Below are 14,198 nucleotides of genomic sequence, written 5' to 3' on the forward strand. Positions count from 1 at the left end.
AACCACCCTGAAAGTAAAGATGATATTATAATTGAAAAATTTTCAAAGTAAATGTCTTAAAGCACATTCAGTTGCGCTTTTCTTAAACAAGGGAGGATTCTTATAGCTTTGAATTCAACGGTGAACAATAGAGAACAATACTCTCCATTCTAGTGTTCTTCACCTTTACCCTTATTATTGCCTTAGTTCTCAGTAAGTGTTGTAGTAATCAATCCATATTCAGGAACATGCCCGACCTAGATTATCTCCGATCAATACGTATCCGAGAACATCCATGCCTAACATAGATTGTCTCCGAGGTTCTTAAGGTCTGAATTTTTATATCTGTGCCGAAGACTAGGAGGCATTCGTACTCAGAATTTGTTTCAGCTACATGACGTGCTTCTCTGTTATCTACTTCATCAAGATGCATGTCAGAGATAAAATTATTCTCTGTACTCCGACTGCACACTTTGCCATCCCTCCAGCATCTCAACTACCCCTCGTTCCTCTTCATCACCCCTTCATATGAAACCAATCCCTTGTTGAACTGTCAGACCTGCTTGCTGGGTTACGTATGTATGATGCATTTCTTGCATTCACATGGGCCTTGACCCCCTTATATTCCCTTTTTAGAACAGTAGCACTCACTCTCCATGGCTATTTAGTCTCCGACAGCCCTTGCTTGACTTGGTGGGCTCTGTGTAAGGTGCGTGAGATACTTCTTGGTCTCGTTCATCCAATGATACATTATCCCCCGGAGAAGCATTGACTCCTTTATAGAACTGCACTCTCGAGTTTTGATGCCAAGAATCTTTTGGTACTTTACGGCTGTGTAGTCGCTCAACCAAGCTGGTGTTGGGAGAGGGATTCGTCTTGTACGCACGTGCTGTGGCTCAGGCATCCGAAATTCGACCCCTTTTCCAAAGCCTGGATGGCTGCTTGAATTATCCCTTCTTGATAGAAGGCCTGACTTCATTTTGTGGTTGACGTTTTGACTATCAAATTAGTGATCTTCAGCAGTAAGGGCTAACGTACGCTGCGTATTTCACCAGTCAAAAGTGGTTCGTCCTCTGAACTACCGGCATGGCGCCGGTGGCCTAACCTAATGCCTGCTGTAAGAGCTAATAATGGATCCATGGATGTGTGTAAGGGTCACGTGGTATAGGGCTTGTGTAGAACTGTTGGAGGGATTGGGTTGGGTGGTTCATCCCCTGTATACCACCATGGCGCTGGTGGTGATTGCCTAACAAGTTGTTGGCATCCTAATGCCTGCTTATCAGACGTGACCAGGCCTATTTAAGCAGTGCTGCGCTCGCTAGATAGTTACAATAAACCAAACTTCCACCTCCATCAGGAGTTAGCCAGGGTGGGGGACTTCATGCAAGTCTTACTAGCTCTGTAACGTAGTTTGAAGCAGGTTGGACATGGTTGGTTGTTATGATCTATCCCCAGCGTCGTTCCTAGCAGCAGCTAATATAAGATGTGGGTCACATGGGGCAGGGGCCGCCGGCGCCTCCCGTGCCCTGGGGGCTTTGGATTGGTTCGTCCCCTCTGCCCCCGGCTTGGCGCTAATGATCAAGCTCTTTTGCCCAGCGGCCTAATAGAATTTCATAGTTAACTAGGCCATTGAAAGAGATTATATAAGCATAAAGAATCGAGTTTTGAATGGTAGTTAACTATCGTCACTTATGTCGCTTTGCTGTCATATGTTCGTTCCTACATCAATTAACGAAGAACGCTCTCCATGCACCCATGATGGCCATGTTTTCGCTGCCCACTCTCAATCAGCCTGCAATTAATATCTCCAAGGTTCACGACCCCACTGCAATCCCTTATGATTCGGTTCTAGCGCCAACCGCCTTGTCATTGCAGATGGCACGCAACTCGACTTCTTTGAAGTCTCGGTAAGCACGCCTTGAGTCGATGGAGATGAATTTCAATGCGCATACATCTGTACCCTCGACAGGCTTCTGCTTGACATATTTGTTCTCCGTCGATCCAATCAATCTCTTTCACATCGAGGCGTTCCAGTGTCGAAGGCAAAACTGGTGTTGGGGATAAGCATATGAACAGACAATGCGCCGGCAACCGAAGCGTTACGAGCTTCCTTAGGGAGGAAAAAGTTGAGAGGTTTATTGTCCAAACGTTTCATAGTGAAACCCGAATTGCTCCTGGAAGCGTGGAGGTGAAAAGGGAGCGGAGATTGGGCAATTTGGACAGCAGGTGTGTAAGATGCTCTCATTTGCACTTGGTTATGTATCCAAACCAGCCATTTGAACGAGTTCCATCACATCACTTGTGTCCTTCTCCGGCTCTTCCATATTGAGTGTTTCGGTACGAAGCCATATGAGGCGGTTTACAAATGGCTCCCAATAAGGTCAACACCTCACGATAGGCAGCCTTTGATGGAGTCAGGCTGATTGCCTTGTATAGATACGGTTCGACAATGGAGCAGATCGTTCGGCAGACGTTCACAAAACTGGCGAAACTCTTCCTGTCATCTCCCGAGTATCTTGTTCCACCAATTCGACCGGCAGTTTGGGCAGTTTGATGAAGTTGTTGTCACTCATTTCGGATAAATGCTGTTCCATATCTCACTTTATTATGAGCTGGAGCTTTAAGTACGTTGGAGAAACCTTACATTGTACGGAAAATTGTGTGGGGTCGCTCTTTTTTGCAGTCAGATAAGGCGGATCTGGCAGATCATTCTGAAGTTGGTATGAAAATTAGAATTTACGGGGTTGGAGGGTGGGACTGGGAATTTGTACTATGCTGGTTGAATCCCATGCCATTCTACGACGGATTCTGGGGGGCGCGGAGCCTTGTGAAAATCTCATCCTGGCTTGATTTGCAGCCAACAAGTGCTTAACTTTCGGAGCTGTTTCTGTGACACGCCAGGCTATGGAGTTTAGGTTACGAATCGCTTGGGCATAACTACATATGGCGGAGATTCCTCTTCCTGCAAATGGCCAGTTTTAAGGGGTCCATACGAACATGGGATTCGTGGATGGGTCTACAGGATAAATTTGGCCAACTAATATTAAACTAGCTTGGAATTACAACACTTCATTATACATCATACTCTACTAAGTCTAACTCTAGGTTAGAGGCTTGCCTCATCAGGCTCAATACAGTGGATGAACAGAGGGCTTCATGGCTGTCATTCACCAGATAACTATTATGATATCAGAGTCGGTGCAGGATGCAATTTGCCAATAACTTTCACTTCTTTGGCATCTTAGTGTGGAACTCATCGGTATCATTTGCTAACAGAATAGAAAACTAATGGCTCACGAATTCACCAGCGAAAAAAGAAAAAATTTTAAAAAAAAAAATAAAATAAAATAAAAACTACAGAAAATGTTGCCGGCTACAAGCCAATGGGGAATCAATATACTCTGGGACCTCTCGGGGTCAACATCGCTACCATCATGCGCTGGGTGAGATCAGTACGTTGCTGCGAGCCGCCGAACAAGATATTCCCCCGAATTGATCCCTTCATACTTCTTCTCCCCCAGCTCCCCACCATACGTACCAGGAATCGCCTCGATAAACCTATCGAAATTCGGATTGCAAAAATACGCCACGCTATAGCGCGCTGGGTGCACGGCTGGATCCTCCTCATCCACCCCCTCCCTCGAAGGAGGCTCCACAACTCGATGGAGAGTACTTTTGATTTGATCATTCGCCCACCGCGCGAGCAAATCGCCTGCATTTATCACAATGGTGTCGGCAATGGGCGTGACGTCGATAAAGGTTCCCTTGGGCGATCGAACCTGCAACCCGCCCCGGGCGTCCTGGAAGAGTAGCGTGATAGAGCCGTAATCACTGTGCTCGCCCGCGCGAACTTGGCCCGCGTTGTCCCTGAAGACGGATTTAGGAACGGAGGGGTAATGCAAAAGTCTCAGCGTGTTATCCCCCACGCCTGTGTACTCGTCGAAGAAGTGCTCGGGGAGACTCAGTCCAACAGCTATGGCGCTCATGACCTTGATATGCAGTTCTTTGCACGTGAGGAAGAATGCTTTCATGATCTCTGTGAACTCCTCTCCCTTATCGTCTAGTTTGTCCGGCCACTGGTTCGGCAAGCCCGCTTCATCATCGCGGCCGATTTCGAAACTCTCTTTTAAATCGGGGATTGTCACCCTCATCTTCTGAATCTCGTCCTTGTCGGAGGACTGGGAGACTTTTTCCCGACCTACGGCTGTATATCCTCTGTTCGCCTGCGGGGTTGTCCATGCTAAACCGTCCTTTTCGGCCTGAGGCCTCTTGAAGAACCTGGCAGATGTGTCGAAGATATTCTTCACAACCGACGGAGGGATTCCGTGGTTCTTCAGGTAAAGGAATCCCGAGGTTTTGAAGGCCTTGGTTATAGAAATTCCCACGGCATGTTTATCATCGGGGCTGCCAGTAAGATAGGGCTGGAAATCGATGACCTAAGAAACGAGGTGTTATCAGATGTGATCCCCCAAGCGCATTTCAGAAACCTTGAAAACCTGGATTTTGAAAGCCGGCTTACGGGAATTACCAAGTCATCTTTGGAGACGCCTTCTGAAACGGGATTACATTCCTGCAAGGGAGCCATATTTGCTGGTAGTTTTCTTCTCAGGGTGGTTGATTCTCTTAATACCAATCTTTGAGTACGAGAAGGGGGCGGGGTAGTTGTGGAGAGGCCCTAGTTCGGTCTATACGGGGCAGAAAACAACAAATGGACAAGTGAGACGAGGTAAATCAACGCTATGGAAGAGAGTGAGTGCTGGCATACACCAAACCTCGCACCAAGCCTCATCAAGCAAGGAAGACTGTCGCCAAGACACAATCACCATCCGTATCCATCCGGCTCAGGAGTAAGACGCACTGCACAGTTCGTAGATTCCCGTCCATAATCGCTCAGGTATGACAGGAACATGTGGACCGTTGATGCTTCTACATCCCACTTTCTTCCCGTCGCATAACGGTTGAGCTGGTACACGGCGGGAAGTTTATCTCATCAAAGGTTTTTGCCAGATGTTGGTGCCCCGCACTTCCGGGAGAGCTACAAGGAGCCGCTGAGCTTAACGGGACGGAGCCTGGATCGTTAGGCCTGGCCGGGGATGGCTTTACCTAAGGCCGGCTTGGCCAGCGGCATCAGTATGCCCCTCCACTACAAACGCGATTCTCAATTAGACACATACTATGTCAACCATATCTTGCGTGCGCTTCTACTGAGCGACCAAGCTCTTGTATCGCACTATTCAATACCTCTCAGGAGAATAACCCCTCCTGACTTCGGGGAAATTTGAAAAGCATGCTCAGATTTCCAACCCCTACTAACTAACTGCCCAGTTGTCGCATGAGCCATGCCAGAGGCAGCCAAAGGGCAGATGCCCGCCTACCCAATTGTCGATATCCACACCCACATCTATCCAAAATCCTATCTCAACCTCCTCCGTTCGCGCACAACCGTCCCCTACATCTATGATCCACCGGACGGCAGCCCTGCACGCCTCATCATCCTCTCTTCGGACGACAACCCCTCCATCCCGAAGGAGAAGCGTGGTCGCCCCGTCGACGCCACCTACTCAGACATCAACCTCAAGCTCTCATTCATGCGCCAGCACAATATCACCACAAGCGTGATATCCCTCGCGAATCCGTGGCTGGATTTCCTCCCCGCGCAAGACGCGGCGATCTGGGCTGAGAAAATCAATGACGATCTGGAGAGGATCTGTGCTGAGCAACACGCACAGGAGAGCAGGGGTAGTGCCGGCGAGACAATGTCATCGAACGAGCATTGTTCACTGTTTGCCTTTGGTGCATTACCCCTCAGCGCGCCGGATCCCGCCATCATCGTGGACGAGATCCAGCGTCTCAATTCGTTGAAATATCTCCGTGGCGTGATTATGGGAACTTCGGGGCTGGGAAATGGATTGGACGACCCGGCGCTCGATCCCGTTTGGGCGGGGTTGGAAGATGCCCAAACGCTTCTATTCCTGCATCCGCATTACGGGCTCCCCGATGACGCCTTCGGTGGTGCTGAGGCCATGGAGCGCTATGGCCATGTTCTCCCTCTCGCCCTGGGGTTCCCCGTGGAAACTACAATTGCCGTGACGAGGATGTATCTTGCCTGTGTGTTTGATCGGTTTCCCAGGTTGAGGATCCTGCTCGCCCATTCCGGTGGGACGCTGCCGTTCCTAGCGGGCAGGATTGAAAGTTGCGTTGCCCATGAGAGGAGGTTTCTCGCTAATGGCGGTAGTGTTGTGGGGCCAAAGAAGAGTATCTGGGATGTACTGAAGCAGAATATTTACCTGGATGCTGTCATTTACGGGGAGGTAGGGTTGAAGGCTGCAGTGCACGGATCCGGGTCTGCGGATCGAGTGCTGTTTGGTAAGTTGCATGAATTAATCCCCTCGCAACAGTGTACGTTCTACGCTATTGATTTACTATTTAAAAAAGAAACTCACCTCTTATGTCACTGGCATATCAGGAACCGATCACCCTTTTTTTCCTCCTCTTGATGGTAAACATGAGCAATGGCTTAGTGTCTTGACTAATCGAACAGCAATTGATGGCGCCTTCGGAACCGAGTCAGATGCTGCCAAAGCTATTTTAGGAGGCAATGCTGTCAGGATTTTAAAGCTCGATGGTTAACGGAAAGCAAAATAAATCCAAAAAGGAGGAAAGGACAATGCTACGTAGAAATTTGAAACTATCAGAGATTATAATTTGAGCATCCTTAGACAGTACAAGCGATGTAATTATGCAACATCCCCTCGACGGGAACATCAGCCGAAAAATTTAGTATTAAGATCGGTATCGGATTGTCGGCGTTCCACATTCGGCCCGTCCATAGATATCGATATAAGAGCAGTAAAGATAATAGCAAATGTGAAATAGCCCAGCGGTGGAAACAACCCACCAAATGGCAAGAAACAAGAGTAAGCTTCTGGAACAACGGACACGGTAAAAATAAATCGGATTCTGTGGTAAAACGTCATGATGAACAGAAAATATACACCACGCACACAACATCATTCCCTTTTATCCGTGCTTCTCATTAAGCAACACATCCCACCCAACTATTCTCCAAACTTCTTGCGTAAACCACTCAGCAGGGTCTATTTCTGCTGAAACAAATGCGCGGCCAGGCAATTCCTCTGGTAGAGAATACGGCGGTTTCTCCGGCATCCTCAAGGAATTTCTGAATTCCGGCTCATTCTCCCCGAAAATACTTTTCAAAAGAGTATTTTGCAACTTGGTCCTTGCGCGATGCAGTATTCCCTGGAATGGGCCTCCAGAGGGAGTTGTTTCGGTTGAAATCATATCGTTTTTCGTCTCGTCACTCGGACGTTCGAATTGGTCTGCGAATGCCATTGCCCGTTCGAGAATCCAGATTAAATGCTTAGCTTCGCATTCCGCCGCACGTTGGGCAACGGCAATCTCTTCCCTGGTGGGATGCTCTTTATCGAAATTGCCGGGCATAGGAAGTTTGGTGGGATTGAGACGTAGGTCCGGATTAGAATATAATTCTTTAAACACGAAGAGGGAGAGCGCCCTACCCACATGCTCCAGAATGGAACATAGAAATCCTTCTAGCAAGTTATTTTCTTGCAGTCTGATGGGATTGAGAGAGAGTATCATGCTAGCGAGAAAATGGCTGAAGAGGTTCAATGTTTTTTCTTCCTCAAACGAGAGTTGATATGCTTGGCTTGTGCATGTCTTTGGCATTTTTGTCTTGGATCGCTTGATCTTTTTTCCAGAAAAGCTTCCTTGAGCTATTTTCTCTTTTCCTTTCAACACTATATACCGATGCATATGGCCGAGAGTTCTCTGGAAAAGCTGGATGATGTGGTAAGTGATTACTCCACTAGCAGAGCCTGTGTCATCGTTGACTGATAGCTTTTTCAAAGCCTGTAGAAGGCAAGGATACGAGGAACGTATTCCTTGTAAAGCATGTTGTAAATCAGGATCCAGTATTTGCAACGTCTTCTCCTGAGTTGAAATGCGGGTTTTGATACCCCTGTCTCCTAATTCGAGCCGAACGGTCGTGTCGATCGATTCGCAGAGTCCCACAGCAAAAGACACAAGAGCATCGGAGTCAAACTTTCTCAGTAGTTGTTTTTGGAGTGCATGGAAATGCCTTAGAAAGGGAGTTGTAGCTTTGATATTGTCAGTGCCAACTGCGTAGGGGTGAATTGACCAAAGGGAACACACACCACTCTCCGAAAATCCAAGTTCATCTGCCATGCCACTCAAGAAGTACTTACCCTGAGGCCGAGACGTATTCAGTCTTCCATTCTTCATGGTCTTAGACCTCTTTTGGGAATGACTCAGTTTTGATGAATCCCCATCTCCATTCATCTTCCGTTTTGTCAGTGATGATTTGGGTTCAGAAGCATTGCACTCTCCATTCTTAAGAATCAAGGTTGCATTCCGCTGTTCCAGTTCGTATATTTTATCGAGGAGTGTACTTTGAGCAGACTCTGACTTCTCATATGCTTCTCGCCAGAAAGTTATACTATCCAGGTGTTTTTCTGGAAATTCAGGGCAACGATATGCTTTTCCGTCATGAATGTGCCGCCGTATTTCGAGAATATGATCTAAATTAAATAGTTAGCAGGTTTGACATGCTCTAAGCTCGAAATAGATTATGTGTGGCAGAGACCTTTTATTGTTGTATTTGATGGCTTCGACTTGACAATAGCCAAAGCAAGAGCCAGCTGAGGATGAGATGGAGAACAGCGTGAGGTCCAATCTCGACTGAATGACATTGCCATGGATGTCGAAGATGAGCAAACTGTTTGAAGTAGTAAACAGAATTAAAGAGGAGTGGTTGTGGAGGCTGTGGAGGAAATAAATAGTGAGGCTCAACGGCAGATATATTTATTTCCCCTTGGGAGGCCGCCAAATTGTCCACAGGCGCTTTTCCACGATCACCGGTATCACATAATACCAATGAATGTATATTGAAATATAGCTGTAACTACTTGTAGTTCACTCAAATAATGTAGGAGAAGCGCCGCATTTTGAGGCATAACCCAAAAATGCCAGACTTGAAGCACCCAACGAGTTCAGTCGACGATGAATTGGATATCGACAAGCAGTCCAAACAGGATATGATAATAGGACACCAGGCCCAAGCCACAACGAGCGAGTAGAATATCTTATTCTCATCAAGGGGCAAGATATTCCTACTCCAGACACACAAATCAAAAATGTCCCGAAGTCCATTGCGTCCTTGACAAGTTTCTATGAGCCTATCTAGATTAAGCCAAGTTCAGGATACCGTACAAAAGTTCTTTTTCACTTTCCTTTCGTTCAAGATAGACGGGGTTTGAGATGTTGATCCCTTTTAGATGACTTTTGATATCATGCCTCTTAACTGTGTAAAAAAAGTTTTAAATAGGGATAATTGAAGTCAGACAAACAGCTGTAATAAACCATCCCTTTGGTAATGCGTACCTGATTCGATAGCATATCCTTTTCTAAATAGACCAGAACCTGCTGAGGAGATCCAGTTCTCTGTCTCTGAAGGAAGCACATAAATAGCGAGATGAGCACTAAAGGTCAAATCACGTGATATAGATCCCCGGTTCCAAGGTTGCCATTTTTCGATTCATTATTTCTAGCAGAGCGCAAACATCTTGAATACAAATAATAATCACCCTGAATGAAGGCTTCCTGGAAATTACGGTGTTATCTTAAACTCCACTTTAGCCTATATGCGCTGATCATTTGAGAAGTTAAGCATATAAAACGAAGCCGCAGCCACCATGGCACCCTCTGATGACCTTAAATCGCATGCCGCCTCCTCTCATGACTTCTACGCGCTACTAAGCTTGTCTCCCACCGCCGCGGAAGCGGAGATTCGCCGCGCATATCGGAGGACGGCATTAAAATACCATCCGGATAAACTTACGAACCCTACGCCTGCGGACATCGACAAATTCCATCTTCTTCAGATCGCCTACGATGTGCTCTCAGATCCGTCGATACGACAACTCTACGACAATGCGCGCGAAGCACGGGAGAGAAAGAAGAGGGAGACTGAGATGCTGGAAGGGGTTAGGCGTAAGATGAAGGAGGACTTAGAGGCAAGGGAGCGTGGTGTGAAACGGACATGGACTGGGGTTCCCATGCAGGGAAATCTTGGTGTTGATGATAATGCGGAAGAGAAGCTGGAACAAGAGATTAAGAGACTAGCAGAGGATGGGAGAAGGAGAAGACGAGAGAAGGAAGAATTACTGAGGAGGGAGGTATTAGAGGAAGAGGAAAGGCTGGAGTTGGAAAAGGAAGAGAGGGAACGTGCCGCCCAGCGCGAGAGTAGAGCCCGTCACCCAAATGTCGGAGGTACATCGGTTCCTGAGATTGATAGAACTGTCAAAGTCCGTTGGCCTCGGGAAGGTGCTGGATTAGAATTGGACAAGGATCGTCTCGAATCACTCTTCTCCGTCTTCGGCAAGGTTGAAAGTGCGTTTACACTTAAAGACAAAAGACAAAGAGTGGGTGAGAAGAAGGAAAGAAAGACTATGGCGACTGGAGTTATTGTCTTCGCCTCCATTGTTGGCGCCCATGCTGCAGTGGGAGACTATAAGCACCAAAAGGGCAAAGACTGGGAGATAATCGAATCAGTATATTGGGCCTCGAATAAGGAACCCGATTTCCATAGACCATCAGCTTGTCCACACCAACAGGAAGAGAAGACAAGATCAACCGTGCCTACTTATATCTCGGCCATCAAATCAAGGGATAAATTTAATTTTCCAGGACTCAACACATCATCGTCTCCTGCTAAAGAAGAACATGGGCTGAAGAAGACTCCATCGTTTGCCTCTTTCTCACCCGCTGAATTCAAGAGTCCAAATGGTTCGTCCTCAACAGGACACTTCGGCCTTGGGCCAAACAGCCCTAGTTTAGAAGAGCTCACTATGATTCGGTTAAAGAATGCTGAGAAAAAAAAGCTGGAAGAGCAGATTAGGAAAGAGGATGAGCTGCTGCCGTTGCAGCAGGAGGAAAAATCGCGTGAATTTGGCGTGCTGTCTGGATCAAATACATGACCGTGAAAGCAGCCGAGCCTGTATGGATCTTCTTTTGAATCATATATATTAAATTTTTAGAGATACCCCTTTACAAATATACATATTCTAATTAAGGCTTCATCCACAGGACTCCAGCGACTGACTCTCAGCCTTATTATTCCTATTCGAAATAGCGACCCGCCGTCAAGGCTAAATCCTCGGAATCATAACAAAGGATAAGACTATAAATACAATGAATGCCAGAACATTTTACTCACCCTCCCGGCCCTCAACGTCCTTAATCTAACCCTCCAGCTTCTCCAATTCTACTACAATCTCTCAATCGCTCTTTGGGGTTGGCATAGTCGGCTTCTTCGCCCCTCCACTAACGATAAAATCCCTCATCCACGGTGGGACCAACGCTTTAACCTTTAGCTCCCCAGTCTTTTCAACTCCCGCCTCTGGATCAGCCTCCCAGGATATCTTGAATTCCTGGTCGGGGCCATATTGCGATGACTCATCCGTAAAAGCAATATCCGTCATCATCTCCAACCGACAGAGCGCAAGCCCGATATTCCCCACGCCAGAGAGGAATTTTCCAGCACTCCGGCCCTTCTTTGAGCTCACCTTTGCTATATTAGCTCCAGCAGGCGGTAACACCAACTTAGATTCTGATGAGTAATACGGTGTCTCAGTCTTTGGCATCGTTTCGTCTATATCATAAAGCTGCACCGGCAATATCCTCTTACGGACCACTCCCCTATGATGAGTGCGGATCGTCAACTCTTGTCCAGTGTAACAGCCCTTATGGAAATCAATACCCCCCATTATATCCATATTGCATTCCATCGGCAGCGCAGATTCTCTAATAATCTCACTCTGGCCCTCTGGCACACCATATAAAATCCGACGTAGATTATATGTAGCAAAATCAACCATCTCACCGGGCATAATCGGCTGCTCGTTCACGACCTTCTCCGGCGCGAGGAAGCGGAACCCAAACCCAGGAGCGCGCGTATCCACGCACGTAAAAGGCGGTGACTTTCCATTATCCAGTTGGAAATCGCACTCCGTCAACTGCCCCGCATCCTCCTCATTCCACAAGCTGAAGACACAAAGCTCACCCTCGTCCATGGCACGGAACGCAAGTTTTGACCGCAATTTATGTTTTTTCATGTGTTTCAGCAGGGTTTGAACCTCGTTCTTGTCCACTTCAATGAGATATGCGAGGTCTGAAGTCCCATTGTAACTGTCGTTCGGTGGGACAGGGTAGATGAAGACGTCATGGAGCACTCGCCCTGGCGCATTCAGGAACGCGGCATAAAATCCGCTTTTTGGCACCGGTGTATTCCGTGCGGTGAGGAGATTCTGCGTGACTAGTCCCTGAAGGAAAGTCGTGCTGTCTTTCCCAGTTACAGCGATGAGGGCTCGAGTTGGAAGTCGAGTATAGCCGGAGAGTGGCGGAAGTGATGGGAGGGACGGCGTGGATTGCTGATGCTGAGAGGGGAAGGTGGAAAATTGTCGTCTAGATATCAAACAACGGTTACATATCGAGCCAAAAGACACTCGAGAGAGCATTTTGAATGGCGGTGCTGTAACACGCTTGATATACTTCTGTATGCACCGTACAATGCATTCGGAAGTGTAATCAATGCTCAAGGTTAACTAGTGAATTAAAAAGGCGGTCCGATACGGCAGATTATCGGTTAACGAGCGGATTGCCAACGGGTTGATGCGCAAGTTAATGAATTAATGAGATTACTGGCCATCTTTACGCGTAGAAAAATAATTTGAGGTTAAAAAGATAAAGATAGTTTTGCGCTCAATTGATAATAATAAATAACCATTTGTATTTCGGCTAACACGCCATTTCAAATCTTCACGAGGAACGTCCACACTTGTATCAAAACGGCCATAAAACCAACAAAACTCTCAGAGTAGATAGCATTACACAATCAATGTTTACCTTTGGCAATGTTATCCAGATACCCGAGTAAGAACGCCTTGTTACTCGGTGATGTTGGAGCCGTCTTACGAGTATCGATTCCACCAATGGGAGAAATGCTTCCACCAGTAGACAATGGAGCGGGACCGTGTGCTGTTCGCATGCCAACTTTAGGCGAAGACAAATCAACTGGGCTAATGATGGCTGAACGTGGTGGAGATTTTGGTGCAGGGGGAGAAGGTCGACTTTGTTCTACGGAGACCGGGGGGGGAGAAGGAGAGACTTTTCCAAAGAGAGATAGCAAAGCTTCCTTTTGGGAGGCCGTCCGACTCAGGCGTCGGTCATAATTCGCATTCGTTTGCACAGAATTCCCCCGCGGATGATCAGACACAGTAGCTTTTTCAGAGAGAGTAAACGCACTAACAGTCACCGTGCCATTAGGAAGAGAAGCCTGGAGGTCTTCCTTAACAGGACGGCGGAGGATTTTCGGTTGAAACGGCTTTGTGATCTCAGAAAGTTTGACATTTCTTCTCGGGGATGAAGATGGTGGTGGTCTGGCGTTGGCGGGTTGGGGTGGTACCGCATCCTTCGCAGGAGGTGGGCGTGGGAGGATAACGAAGTTTCCTTTTGGCGGTGTAGCCTCCCCCTTGCCAATATTTCGGGGAGATTGTCTCGCAACCTTATTAGGAACTGGTTTTGCAATGGCTTCGAACTGAGGAATGTTCAGGGGACCTGACACAGTGGCCGAGGTTCTCGCCACACCGTTGGTAGACTTGCGTGGGGTTTGTGTTCTTGGTTGTGATTGCGAAACCCCAGATAGGTGAACTCTTGCGGGATCAGAAGAAGGACTGGGCCGAGCAGCCAACTCCACATGACCTGGGACAGGAGGAGGAGCTTGAGGCTTTTTCAGAAGCCCCAGGAGATTCTCATGGTGTTGAGATTGGGCATGGTTTGGACGAGGTGCTGTGCTTTGAGAAGATGATAGTTCAGGTTTAGTTACGTCCTCTTTTTTAACGCTGCCATTCTTAAAGACATTGAGAAGAGCGAGGGAATGACTTGTGAGTTTCGGCGGAGGAAGTTTGCTGGCCGGACGAATACACGGTGCGTGGAGATTTGGAAATAGTTCCTGGGCAAAGTCCGGATCGCCAGTGCGCTGTAAGGCGCTGAGCATTTCTCTGTGTAGGGTGGTGTTGAAAGGAGTGTTGATTAGAGCTCACGACACAAGCTAAAATGCGAAAGGAGGACTGTAAATAGTGGGCATACGCCTGTCGCTTGGC

At 47.4% G+C, this 14,198-nt stretch overlaps 8 protein-coding genes across 8 annotated transcripts; 3 read left to right on the top strand and 5 right to left on the bottom strand.

The window, feature by feature from the left end:
* Positions 1-643: 643 nt before the first annotated feature.
* Positions 644-958, bottom strand: HCBG_01656 (uncharacterized protein; the record flags this gene model as incomplete). Its single annotated transcript, XM_045428705.1, has 1 exon — positions 644-958. One exon carries the CDS (start codon positions 956-958, stop codon positions 644-646), a length of 315 nt encoding a protein of 104 aa, XP_045290491.1.
* An 896-nt stretch (positions 959-1,854) lies between these two features.
* Positions 1,855-2,533, top strand: HCBG_01657 (uncharacterized protein; the record flags this gene model as incomplete). The annotated part of the gene is made up of 3 exons (XM_045428706.1): positions 1,855-1,886; positions 2,014-2,205; positions 2,416-2,533. 3 exons carry the CDS (start codon positions 1,855-1,857, stop codon positions 2,531-2,533), a joined length of 342 nt encoding a protein of 113 aa, XP_045290492.1.
* Positions 2,534-3,333: 800 nt separating this feature from the next.
* Positions 3,334-4,564, bottom strand: HCBG_01658 (oxidoreductase; the record flags this gene model as incomplete). Its single annotated transcript, XM_045428707.1, has 2 exons — positions 3,334-4,415; positions 4,499-4,564. 2 exons carry the CDS (start codon positions 4,562-4,564, stop codon positions 3,429-3,431), a joined length of 1,053 nt encoding a protein of 350 aa, XP_045290493.1.
* A 508-nt stretch (positions 4,565-5,072) lies between these two features.
* HCBG_01659 (uracil-5-carboxylate decarboxylase) lies at positions 5,073-6,609 on the top strand (the record flags this gene model as incomplete). The annotated part of the gene is made up of 3 exons (XM_045428708.1): positions 5,073-5,109; positions 5,326-6,345; positions 6,521-6,609. The coding sequence occupies 3 exons, from the start codon at positions 5,073-5,075 to the stop codon at positions 6,607-6,609; spliced, it is 1,146 nt and encodes a 381-aa protein (XP_045290494.1).
* Positions 6,610-6,999: 390 nt separating this feature from the next.
* On the bottom strand, positions 7,000-8,993 carry HCBG_01660 (uncharacterized protein; the record flags this gene model as incomplete). The annotated part of the gene is made up of 2 exons (XM_045428709.1): positions 7,000-8,558; positions 8,957-8,993. 2 exons carry the CDS (start codon positions 8,991-8,993, stop codon positions 7,000-7,002), a joined length of 1,596 nt encoding a protein of 531 aa, XP_045290495.1.
* Positions 8,994-9,623: 630 nt separating this feature from the next.
* Positions 9,624-11,256, top strand: HCBG_01661 (uncharacterized protein; the record flags this gene model as incomplete). The annotated part of the gene is made up of 2 exons (XM_045428710.1): positions 9,624-11,035; positions 11,125-11,256. One exon carries the CDS (start codon positions 9,732-9,734, stop codon positions 11,013-11,015), a length of 1,284 nt encoding a protein of 427 aa, XP_045290496.1.
* A 59-nt stretch (positions 11,257-11,315) lies between these two features.
* HCBG_01662 (uncharacterized protein) lies at positions 11,316-12,554 on the bottom strand (the record flags this gene model as incomplete). Its single annotated transcript, XM_045428711.1, has 1 exon — positions 11,316-12,554. The coding sequence occupies one exon, from the start codon at positions 12,552-12,554 to the stop codon at positions 11,316-11,318; it is 1,239 nt and encodes a 412-aa protein (XP_045290497.1).
* Positions 12,555-12,810: 256 nt separating this feature from the next.
* Positions 12,811-14,092, bottom strand: HCBG_01663 (uncharacterized protein; the record flags this gene model as incomplete). Its single annotated transcript, XM_045428712.1, has 1 exon — positions 12,811-14,092. The coding sequence occupies one exon, from the start codon at positions 14,090-14,092 to the stop codon at positions 12,932-12,934; it is 1,161 nt and encodes a 386-aa protein (XP_045290498.1).
* Positions 14,093-14,198: the final 106 nt, after the last annotated feature.

This window comes from Histoplasma capsulatum, assembly GCF_000150115.1.
Source record: "Histoplasma capsulatum G186AR genomic scaffold supercont2.2, whole genome shotgun sequence".
Taxonomy (NCBI): Eukaryota; Fungi; Ascomycota; class Eurotiomycetes; order Onygenales; family Ajellomycetaceae; genus Histoplasma; species Histoplasma capsulatum.